The sequence below is a fragment of the Typopeltis vanoorti genome, chromosome 12 (assembly GCF_054136105.1).
Source record: "Typopeltis vanoorti isolate ZY-2024b chromosome 12, IOZ_Tvanoo_1.0, whole genome shotgun sequence".
NCBI lineage: Eukaryota > Metazoa > Arthropoda > Arachnida > Uropygi > Thelyphonidae > Typopeltis > Typopeltis vanoorti.
Genome location: NC_143560.1, coordinates 19,271,931 through 19,284,941, shown reverse-complemented (window position 1 = coordinate 19,284,941; position 13,011 = coordinate 19,271,931). Strand labels below are relative to the sequence as shown.

The window sequence follows — 13,011 nt, the reverse complement described above, 5'->3', positions numbered from 1 at the left end:
GCTTGGAAAAGTGGATGAGGAATCATTCTTACTTCTTTCATAAATGCATAATTTTTTTTATTCATATCTATAATGCCAGCCTAATTATTTAAAGGGATAGTATATATACTCTTCAGCAGGCCGTTGCTTCAGTGAATCCCAATACTCATATGGTATTTGTCTATTTCATTACCCACTGTGAGACCACAACCACCATCAGCACCACTATACTATTATTGAAGATCTTATTTGAATAAGGTCATGATCAATCTCTAGCACAGGAATTCCAGATAATATAACCCTTAATGCATCCATGATACTAACATTAATGTACTATACATTTATAACCTTTTATGGTGGAATTCACATTTTTATTTTAAAAATAAAAATGTGAATAGGTAAAAACCAGATTTACTTTTTTGATTTTTTTCTGTCCTATATATAATAATAAACAAAACTAGTTTGTTTAATATTCTTAATAATTTTAATTTTTTATTTTGTTTAGACAGTAAATGAGAGTGCATCTTTAAGAGAAAGAATAGAATTTTTGCAAGAAGCCTCAGTTATGAAGTAAGTACTGTTGTATATGATTGCAAGCAGAATTCATTGTCTTTAGAATACATACATAGAATGCAATAGATAAATTATGTTTATCATAATCTTCCTTCTTATGCATGCAGTCTCTGGTAATTTATCAACCAGTGTTTATCAAACACCTACCTTCATTGGCAGATACATTCATCAAAAGTCTGCTCATCTCAAAAAAATTGGTGTTATCAAATCTTTAATTAATAGAGCACGTAAGGTGTACTCCTCTCCCTCAAACTTACCACAAGAACTTCTTTATCAAAACATTAACGGAATTTAATGGTTACAATTCTAATCAAACCCAGCAGATAATCGACTCCTATGTTTTGACTCTTCAGGATTTTTCAACAGACTGCAGGTTCCAATCTCTTATATTTCTGGCATCTCGGAACCGGCTGGTAGAATTTTGAAGTATCATCTCATTCCCACATACAGGAAAACCCCACTTAATGCGAATTCGATATGCGTGATTAATCAGGTAACGCGATTTTTTACATTAAGCAAAATTTTTTTGACAATCTGCGTGGAAAAACTGTGTTCCAGTGGAAAAACTGGAAGTCATTAAGAGACATGAAAGTTTGAACTAATAATGCAATGATTGTGTGAGACCTGGGATACAGCGCATCTACAGTTTGGATTATATTAAATAAGAGCAAAGAATACAAGGAACAAGAAAAAGTTGCTACTGCTTCTTTAAGCATACAGATCATCCCAAATAGAAGCCATTTAATGATTGAGATGGAGCACCTTCTATCGCTCTGGATTGAGGATTCTAACCAAAAAAAAAAAAGAATACCTCTTAGTACAGGGAATATTCAGACAAAAGCTCTCTATATTTTTACCTCATTGAAAGAGATCAAATTTCAAGAGGAATGTGAAAGCTTTACTGTGAGTTTAAGATAGTTTGACCATTTTAAAAATCGAACTGGTCTGCATAACATACGAATAACTAGGAATCTGCTAGTTCTGATAAAGATTCCTCAGCCAACTTTCATGAAGAATTGCAAGATAATTCAGGAGGGTGATTATGACGATTGGCGGGTGATTATGACGATTGGCAAATATTCAATGTCGACAAAATTGGTCTCTTTTAGAAGAATATATCAACAAAAACTTTCCTATCTAAAACTGAAGCATCTTGGTCAGAATACAAAGTATCTAAAGATCGTCTTATGCTCTTATTAGGAGGCAGTGCAGAAGGCGACTTTAACACGTTCGCTGCCACGCTACTTCGTCATAGTCTGTTCTTGTACGCCGAGCAATTTCACTTCTTCAAGGTCAGTACGGTAATCTCGTTGCCGGCGGTACGCGTGATATGAGTATACTCGTAGTTGGCTTGTACAGAGCATATACCATCTATGAGAATACACAGTTTGATGCTAGCTCCACAAGCCAAGCATTTTCACTTCTTCAAGGTCAGTACAGTAATCTCATTCCTGGCGGTAAGCATCATACGAGTATACTCGTAGCTGGCTTATGTAGCTGGTTTACCAACTACGAGTATACTCGTAGTTGGCAGCGAATGTATTAAACTCAAGCCTATGCTAGTTTATCATGCGCAAAATTCAATATCTAACATTTTGAAGAAATCAGCACAATTGGAAAAGAACTTAGATTTAATGAACTGGATAATAAAGAGGTGAGAAACTTGCTCGATTCCTATTCAGAACAGTTGAGTGATAATGATCTCCTTCAACTTAAAGGACAGCATGCATATGAAGAAGAAGAAGACAAGTGCAAACAAGAAGAGAATGTTATGACTAAGAAGCTAACTGCAATAGAACTTGAGAAAGTTTTCAATCGCATTGAGTATGCTAAGGAAATTTTGATTGATGTTGATCCTGATATGGAACGAAGCTTTAATGTCTGCTGAAATCTTGAAAGCGATTGCCAGCTATCACAAATTGCATGAAAAGATGAAAAAGTCGAACACAATTCAAACATTTTTACTTAATTTTTTTTTTTTTTTTGTAAAAAAGTAGCTCAATCAAATGTTTAGACATTAAATAAAAATTTAAGCAAATGATTTTTATTAACTTTGATGATTTTATTCTCTAATATAGCTTATGCTTTATTTTTTTTCCCAAATTTATGCTAACTGATTGATGAATTATAATTATTTCTATTGTTTATTGCATTAGCTTAACGTGATTTTGCTTAGCACGCATTAATTGGTAGATTAATTGATCGTGCTAAGCAAGGTTTTCCTGTATTTTCCTATCGACAAAATTTCTCATTTGTTGCCATCTACAAAAGATAAACTGGCACCTCTATCATTAGCTGGCATTTACCTAGATACTGTGTGAATGTAATCTAACATACTTTGGGCAAACAGGCTGTTCTGTGGGGGAAAAAAAAAAAATTAATGAACATCAATATTATATCGATTACATGAAACCTCAAAAGTCTGGTCTGGCACAACATGGTATTGACACTAAACACAGTATCCAGTGGGATGAAGCTCGTTCTTCTCCATAGAAGCAGGTTTAAATATGAACTCCTTTTCAAAGAAAGTTGCAAAGCCCTTTTACATCAGCCAAATCTGAATCAGAATGATTGTCTCTCTCTCTCTCCCAAAAGTTTGGGAGATTCTTATCTTATGTAACCATCAAAAATAGTTTTTAATATTATTTATTAATATTAATTTCTAGCATGCAACAACAGTTTTTAATTGGTAAACCACTGACTGCTGTATGTACTTTGTATTCCCATTCCTTTGATTTGCTTGTTTCTACACACTGATGTACTGTTATTTTCAGTACAAAATATCTGTGTTTTCATTTCATTAATGTTAATTACTGTGGTTATCGTGTAATTTATTGTTTATAGTCATGCCACAGGTACCTTTAAAGATTAGATTTAAAGATTGAAATTATTATGTCAGTATTGATCACCAAGGTATCTTCATGACCCAAAGAAATGCTATAAGCACATGCATCCAGGCACACCAGCAGAAAGTCAGACACAACACAGACTAAGTGGAATCCTACATGTGTAATGATAGAATTTTGCTGAAGGTGTCAATATAATAATCTCCCAGATTTTTGGTAAAGTGAAACAGCCAAACTTTTTATGATTTGAAGAACGTTATAATACTGTGGTGGATTCTAGAAATGGTCTCTGATTTATATCTGCTTCTGTATACAAGAGAGGTTTTCATCCATTGGTTCTGTGGTCTGTATCAATACATGGTTGCTACTCCAGAATGGCTGTATATATATGATGGACACATCTATTCTTCCAGTTTGACCAAAGGAAGTTAAAATATCCCTTGCAGGAGCAAGGGATATTTCAGACATGAGGATGATATAAAAGGATCTTTCCTGAGTGGATAATAGTATCTTATTTTTTGCTTGGAGAGTTGTGAATGTCTGTTAATGGATGGGTTCAAGGAGAAGTATGATAGATTGTGTGGATAGATTGGGTCTCCAACAGTGAGTCTCCAACTGGTCTCCAACAGTAATAATAATAATAATCTGGTTTCGGGAAGGAGAAGCCATTGGCAAAAAAATGTGCTCGAGATGTGATTGATTTTAGTGGAGAAACTAGTATGATCAAATCAAATGGTTCTAGCTCTAAGGTTTTGAACATCATTGCATCACCACCCTCTCCCATACAGTTGGGAGGGGTAGTGATGTAATAGATGATAGATGTACTTCCACTGTGGATCTCTAGTTATGTGTTTTTCCTTTAGACATCAGCATGAGTCAGTTTTAATTGTTTTCAAGGTTGTGATGTAGTCAAGGATAAATTCATAAGAGAAGATGATGATTCATAAGAAAAGATAATAATTTTGATTTTTAAAGAAAAAGAGTAGACAACAGAATCAACAAAGCTGGTATGGTGGGAAGTCAATTGAATAAATTCATATGGAATAAGAAAGAAATTAGTCGGAACACTAAATTAGCTGTATACAAGACAGTGTTCAAACCAGTTTTAACTTATGGATCTGAGAGCTGGGTCAGAAGTAAAACACTTGACCAAAGACTAGAGACCGCAGATACGAGAGTCCTGAGAAAGATTAGAGGCGTGAACAGATGGCATCAATGGCAATATCATATTAAAAATGAGGATATTAGGAAAGAACTTGACATTGTCAGCATCCAGGAATGCGTTAGCAGAGCTAATCTCAGGTGGTATGGTCACTTAAATAGAATGGGAGTGGAAAGATTAGCAAAACAAGTGTTCTCTGCCAGGTTGGCAGGAAAACGACCCAGAGGAAGACCAAGATATAGGTGGATTGATATGGTACAAAGTGCCTTAGACGATAGAAATATAAGATCTGATAATGTTGGAGTCTTGATAAGTAACAGACTGATTTGGAGGAAAATTGTAGATAGGAAGTTAGTAATGATGTAATTTTTTCATGTAGTACTGTCATATCCTGTACACCCCTTGAGGGTACATGGCAGGAATTTGATGATGATGATGATGATGATGAAGAAAAAGAGAAATGTTTTCTTAAATCTTTATTAGAAGTTTTGATGCAGTCAAATGAACTAAATTTGTACTTTGTGATAAGCACATTAGAGTTATTTTATTATTATTATTATGTTCAAGCAGCTAACTTAATTTGGGTCTAATCAGACTTGGATTTTTGTTGGTCTAAAGTCTTGTAATGAAATTCTTGTGCTTCTTTTAATTAATCTATTTTGAATTTATTAGACTGTTTTCTGTATGGTAGTTGAAAATACAAAGACTTCATTCTCTTAATTATTTTGCCCTTAATTTTTATATTTTTTTTTCTTTTTTGAAATAATAGAAAATAGGATTATTATCTGGCAGTACATCGAGGATCGGTGTTGTGTACTTCATTTTAAGTATAGTAGTTTAATACCACTTGCAGTTAATAGAATTCAGACAACTATCAGAGCTAACATACACACATATAATGTGCAGTCTGCATGACTGTTTCAAAAAAAAATATGTTTTTACATTACCAGTGCACAGTGATTCTAGGGACATATCTGCTTCTTCCTTATAAGGCAGGTATTACCTGCCATATAAGGTACTATTTCTTAAATAAATAATTATTTTGCCCCATTGTATATAGTAGATTACTTCACAACCTCTAAGATAATTAATGTATAACTGAAGTAATGAATATTTTATTACATTAAATGTAATTATGAACTTACACTCATAATTAAATTTAATGGAATGAATATAACACAGAGAAATAATTAAACAGGTTTAATCATTTCAGTATTTTGTCTCCCCCCCCCCCCTTCTCAGAGGCATTGCCAGGGATACCATATTAAAATTTTAATAACACACAACGAGTGGAAGAAACATATAATCGAAGTATAAACTTACTAATTTTATGGATGGATAACATCATGTAGCATATCATACATTCATTTATTCGGTATCTCTTTATACTACAAAAATAAAAATAAAAATAAAAATAAAAATAAAATTCTGTGAGGTGAGGTGAGGTTACCTTTAGAGATGCATATAAGTCATCATCTTGACTTAGCAAAGCATTACTTAAAGGCTGCTTATTGTTTTGTTTTTTAGTCTTACAGTAAGACAGCAGCAATGAGTCACATTGTGCATCACATTGCATTAAAACCAGAAATGATGCTCAGAGTTGTAATTCTGTGTAGTTATGTAATCAGTGTATATTGATGAAGCTATCCCATTGGACAGTGACAGTATCACATAAGCATGTCACATCATGTATTGATATAATCTTCGCATACCTGTATGCCACGGATAGGTTAACCTGGGTGGAATTCAGAAAAGAGTTTCAGAAATGGATTTTCAATCCATTTCAGGTCTCTGATAAGCAGAGTGGTGATCTCACAACTCAGTGCTACTGACTTCTATCCAGAAGAGATTTTTTTAAAGTAAACTGGTGATGGAATATTATGGATATAATTTTTACATTTAGCACATAAGGAAGATTTTACTGTTGTGTTAGTGCTGTTAGAAAATTATCTGCATATTTTAGAAGGATTTTTGAATACAAAATAAATTAATTTTGTATTCATTTAATCATCTTTATCAACAACTGCTCCAATAAAAACTATCAGGTCATGTAGATCAGAGCTCTCCATTTTTTCTATTCTCTCATATTCTTTCTTTATAAACATTGTTCTTATGTAGTCTATCTGCCTTTTCCATTGTCTTCCTCTTGGTCTTTGCCCCTCAGTTTTCATTTCATATGTTTTTCTTGGTATTCTTTGTAAATTAATTTTCATTATATGCCAAAATTATTTCAAGCAAGAGTTCATAAGCATTTCTTCAATATTTCTAATTTCAAAATATTATTTATGTCCACATTTCTTATTCTGTCTTTCCTTGTTTTTGTTACACTGACTTACAACTTTTATTTCCATTATTTATATTCTGCTTATATCTCTTTTTGTTAATCTCTATGTCTCTGCAGTAATAAGACTATGTATTTTTTGAGAACAGGACTGGTGGTGGGAGGACTAGGGGACATCCATGGAAGCTGAGCAAGAGTGTGGTTAGTAAGGGTGTTAGAGCTGGGTTTTTTACTTTTAGAGTGGTGAATGAGTGGAATAAGCTACCTGAGTCTGTTGTGGTTGATATGACAGTGAACAAGTTCAAGACAAAGTATGATAGATATTGTGTGAATGTCAAATAGTTGTGATGGACATGATGTTTAGGGCCCTCGATGAGTCTAAGGACTCCTTGGAGTCGCCCGTAATAATAATAATAATAATAATTTTTGCCCTATTTGTTAATCTCTACCTTAAACCCCATATCTCATTTGGTTTGATGATGGTTTTCTTTTAATTTTTTTTTTAAAGGTCTGGATTTGAATCCTGTCTAGACGTGATGAATAGTTATCAGGGATGGTGTTAACTGTGTCATACAGAATGGTAGGCAAAGTTTTACCTCCCAGAATCTCAGGTTTTTCATCCTGCAAAACAGGCAGGCTGGCCAGAAGAACAAACATGCAACTGATAGCATTCATACATACTGTGCAGATAGGATTAGCTGCCCTATCTTCAGGGCATTAATTAGATTTCAAAGGAGCCAAGTTGTTTGGCTGTGACAGGACGCTCTGCATAAAACTCAAAGAGGAAAATGAGAATCTCTACCATGTGCACCAAATAGTCTCAAACTATTGTCTTTATTACTCTTACTATTACCATCTCTGCAATCATTAGCAGTGCTTCTTCACCTTTCTTACTTGTCTGTCCTCCCTATATACACTAAACAGTCTCATTCTATTCCTGTAAGATTATTATTATTATTATTGATATATATCTCGATAGAGTCAGAGACTCATCATGACAGGTACTCACCATTGCATACAATGCTCATCCAACCCATCTTAAACTGATTCAGTGTGTCCACATCCATAACACACTCAGGCAATGCATTCCACTCACTAACCACCCTCCATGCAAAGAACTTGCTTCTCACTCCTTTGCTCAGACCCTCCTTATACAGTTTCCAGCAATGGCCTCTTGTTCTACTCCCCTCTCCCCTCTATGAAAATCTCTTCCATGTCTACCTGATAACAACCCCTGACCAGATTATATGTCTCAATCATATCTCCCCCCCCCCCTCTTCCTCCTATTCATGAGACTCTGCAACTTACATTTTCTCAATCTGTCCTCGTATTCCACATTCCAAAGACCACTGACTACCTTTGTGTGAATCTTCTCTGTATCCTTTCCAACTTGTCCTCATCACCATGAAAACCCGGTGACCAAATCTCTGCACAGTAATCCATATGAGGCCTGATCAAGGCCTTATACAATGGAATCATAACCTCTCTATTTCTGCATGTCAGGATTCTCTGCATCATTGCCATTATTGTGAAGATATGTGATGTCTTCACAATTTGTGCAATGTGGGCCCTGAATTCCAGGTCCTTGTCCACCATCACTCCTGGATCTCTCGTCTCCTCTACTTCTGTTAAAGTTTCCCCACCGTGTGTATATTTTGCATCCCATTGTTGTTTACCAAATCTCAAAACCTTACACTTGGCAACATTGAACTGATAGTTCCACTTACCTGCCCATTCATGATCTATTCAAGTCCTCTTATAAGGCATTAACATCAGCCTGACTATGCATTACTCTCCCCAGTTTTGCATCATCTGCAAACAGCTGGATATCACTAGTTAAACCCAATCCAATATCATTAACATACAAATTGAACAATGGTGACCTTTCGAGATATTGCACCCACATATACAACTTTCTGATACCTATCCGACAGCCAGTCACTGATCCAACACAGAAGTCTGTTATCCCATCCCATCCCATCTATTTCAATTTATTTAAGAGCTTGTCATGTGGCAGTCTATTAAAAGCCTTTGCAAAATCCAAGTACACCACTGTATATGCATCTCCCTTGTCCAAGGTATTTGTCACCTTGTTGTAGTACATAAGTAAATTAGTGAAACATGATCTCCTCTTAACAAACCCATGCTGATAATCACAGAGAATACTGCTGTTATCAACCCATTTCTGTATTCTACTTCTCACTAATCTCTCCAGCACCTTCACCACAACTCCAGATATACAGACCAGTCTATAATTTGAAGCTACAGCCTTATCACCGCCTTTATGCAGTGGAACAATTTTACCCTCCTTCCACTCCCTTGGAACCTGTGCTGTTGCAAAACTCTTATTAAACAGGCATGCCAATGCTACTGCCAGTTCCTTGGAACATTCCCTTAAGATGTGTGGTGATATGTCATCAAATCCTATCACCTTATTAACATCAAGGTTATTTATTTCCTGAAATACCTCCTGCTCACTCACAATTAAGCTATCCTCTCCTATATCCTCTACACTTAAGTTCCTCATGATTCCACCCTGATCAGGATGAAACATCCTTATAAATTCACAACAGTGTCTTCTGCAGCAGTTACTGTACCACTTTCATCCCTTAACTTCATCTTTCCATGATCATTCTTCCTTCTACTTGCCACATGTCTAAAAAACTCTCAAAGGTTTTTCTTAACCTGATTTGCCAATTTCTGCTCATACTCTACTTTTGTTTTCCGTAGTTCTGGGAGTGACTCAGTTAGTAACTGTTCTGTTAGGAAGTTCCTCACAAAAAATGACTGGCAGTGTAATTTTTAGTCTCACTGCTAATGCTAAGAACTCCTTACCTTTATTCCTGATACTTCTGGCACATCTATATGTGTAACAGTTAATTACCTAGTTGATGAGTGTTCAGCTAACTCTTAGGGAATGACCATTTCAGATAAGATGCTGGAGTTGATCCCTTAGCCAAATCCCTATAGTTTTCACTTTATTTTGTAATAAAGCTACTCTTGCCTTCTTGTTGTCTTCCCCAACTTCATGCCATTTCTTTCGCTCTCTTTGCTGACTTCACCTTCACTCTTTCACTCATCGACAGTTTCTTCAGTCATATAACACCCACACCCATTCAAATGTAATTCATCCTGCAGGTACAAATCCTTTCAGCTATCAAAATCACTCTATATTCAATGTATCTGCCATTTCTTTTTTCCATTCAGTATGCTCACTAATCATTAACAAATGAACGTAGCTCTCCACCTCAGCTTACTTCTCTCATTCCATGCAATTAACTTACCATCTTCACTTTTTTGCTCTTTTTTTTAATTACCTAACATTTCTTTCATATCTGATCTCAAATTGAGTGGTGGAATTGCATGATTAGTGTTTCAACACCTGTCTTGTAGTAAATCATAACAAAATCATTCAGCATGGATTTTTTATTCATTATACAGAAATTGTGCATTTGGGATGTATATATCATAAATTAAGAATTTATTTAATTAATAACTAGACTGTTAAGAATTTATATCTGTTTCATTATATTGCTGTTATTTGCATAATTTAGGGGTTTTGATTGCCATCATGTGGTAAAGCTCTTGGGAGTTGTTTCTAAAGGCCACCCAACATTAGTGATAATGGAATTGATGGCTAATGGTGATCTTAAAAGTTATTTACGCACACACAGACCAGGATTAGAGGTAAAAATAAATAAGTAAAATTATTTTTTATTGTATTTGTAGTGAATGGAATTAATATTCACTTGGGGAGTGAGAAGAAGGTTTTTTGCATGCAGAGTTGTGAATAATTGGAATGCCTTGCCTGAGAGTGTGGTGTCTGCAGAGAATTTGAGTGTGTTTAAGGCACAGTATGATGAGTTGTGTGTGTATGATAAAAGGATGAGTCTTTGATGAGTCTCCTAGATGAGTCTTTGACTCCATGGGGTCTTGGGTAATAATAATAATAATATTTTATGAAGCTTTGTAAATGAAAAGTGGTTAACCAATACAAGTTTTAAGTTACATTTCATGTTGTCTGACAGTCACATTTATATAACAAAAGAAAATATATACATATATATATGTAACCTTCGTATAACACGGATGTTAGGTTCCACAGAAATGCCGTGTTATATAAATTGCGTTATGCGAGACTCAGATCACATAGGAAAAGTAGGGTTATGTTCTTAAATCTTTTTTTTTTTTTAATTATATAAACAATGACATATCCAACAAAAAAATATTTTTATTAATTCAGGTAATTCATGTAAGTTAAGAAAACATATAAAGTATGAAACAAATACATAGTGTAAGATTATAAAAATACAAATTGTACGTAAACTTCATTGCACATAATACATAAATGTTTTAAGCAAAATAAAATAAAATGCATATTTTAATCGTCATCACTGTCTTCAAAAATAACATTTCGTAGATGTTCTTTATTTACGAGTAGCTGGACATCGTCATCTCTTGTTGGACATAATTTGTATAATTCTCATTGCATACTTCAGCTGGTTTAGTTATCAAGAAGTCAGTAATAAGACCTTACCACTATGCTGCAATTTTCATTAAGTTCATAATATGAACTTAATAAAAGTTAAACCATATCACAAAAGCCCTCTTTTTGCGATTTGGTTGAAAGTGGCCATTACTATAAAAACAAAATTTTTACATAAAAAAGCATTACATATTAATTATGTATGTAACTCACCAGAAAATAAAGTGCTCAGCTTGAGATTAACACACTTATGATTTTTAATGTGCTTTCCTGACAGAAAACGAAGACAATTTTCAACGATATTATGAGAGCATTAATGGTTTCTCAGAGAATAAAAAAGATGAGATAGATGCATTGAGTGAGATCGCGTTGTTGAATGGTGCAATAGAAAGGGCAAAACAGCAGCTAGAGTGCATGAACAAAAGTCGACTGAATGAACCAACCAATAATAAAAGGTATGACAGGAAAAATAGGCGTATGAATGTGAACATGAACAAAATGAAGGATAGAGTGCTGTATGGAGACTCGTTAATACGAGGCGTGTTAGTAGAGGATTTGACAAAATCGTACCAACCTGGTGCGACCATAAAGGATGTAACTGAGTCTATTAGAGAGCAAAAGGAAAGGGTGAAAGAAATGATTGTTGTAGCAGGTACGAATGATTTGAAAGGAGATAAAATGGAAATGATAGAAGACCTGAATGAATTGTTTGAGGTAGCAAAAGAAAAGAGTGAGAGAGTTAGAATGATTAGTCTTTTGCCATGGTATGACAGTGAAATGTTTAAAAGTAGGGCCATAATTGCGAATGACTTTATGCGTGGGTTATGTATGACGAGTGGTGTGGAATTTGTGGACGTGTGGAGTGAGTTTGATGGGCGAAAGGATCTATATAAGATGGATGGCTTGCATTTGAATGGTTATGGTGTAAGAAGACTTGAGAAAGTGTTGCTGAATGTAGTGGATGTGCAAATTCAGGGAAACTAGATTTGTTAAGGGGGGGGGGAGTAGATATACAGTCCTTAGGGAGGCAGTTGAATGTAAGAATGAATATAATATGCTAGAGCAAATAAGGACAACAAACCAGAGTGGGATAGTTAATATAAGGCATCAAGGTAGGGTTGGGGCTAATGGGGGTCTTAAATTCATGTACACTAATACTAGGAGTATTAGGAACAAGAAGGAAGAGTTTTTGGCCATGGTTGGCACTTCCAGACCACAGGTTATTGGTATTAGTGAAACATGGCTGACTGTAGATGATATAGCTAGTGGGATTGAATGTGATGGGTATAGTGTGTTCAGGAATGACAGAGAGAATAAAATGGGGGGAGGAGTATTGTTGATGATAGCTGATGAGCTACAGCCAAGGAGAATAGAAGTTGAATTGCAAGATAGAGAAAAGAGCACATTTGAGGCCATTTGGTGTGAGATTGTGGCGAGCAGAACTAAATATACAATTGGGTGCTGCTATAGACCAGGTGATGGAAAAGATGGTGGTGACAGTATGCACAAGCAAATAAAAGAAATGAGTAGAAGGAGGGTGATTATTATGGGAGATTTCAACTATGGTCGCATTGATTGGAGTGAGGAGAGGACACACGGGAGGAAGGAATTGGATTTTATGCGGTTATTAAGGGATAACTATCTGCGACAGAATGTAATGGAAAATACTAGGGGTCAGAGAGTG

At 35.1% G+C, this 13,011-nt stretch overlaps 1 protein-coding gene across 3 annotated transcripts in view; it reads left to right on the top strand.

Moving 5' to 3' along the window:
• LOC150100615 (insulin-like peptide receptor) overlaps nucleotides 1–13,011 on the top strand; it is a 782,259-nt gene that overhangs the window by 674,739 nt on the left and 94,509 nt on the right. For all 3 annotated transcript variants that reach the window (XM_090401273.1, XM_090401271.1, XM_090401272.1), the window contains exons 21-22: nucleotides 485–549; nucleotides 10,396–10,528. In XM_090401273.1, the coding sequence (XP_090257399.1) occupies nucleotides 485–549; nucleotides 10,396–10,528 (198 nt within the window). The remainder of the gene's footprint in view (nucleotides 1–484; nucleotides 550–10,395; nucleotides 10,529–13,011) is intronic.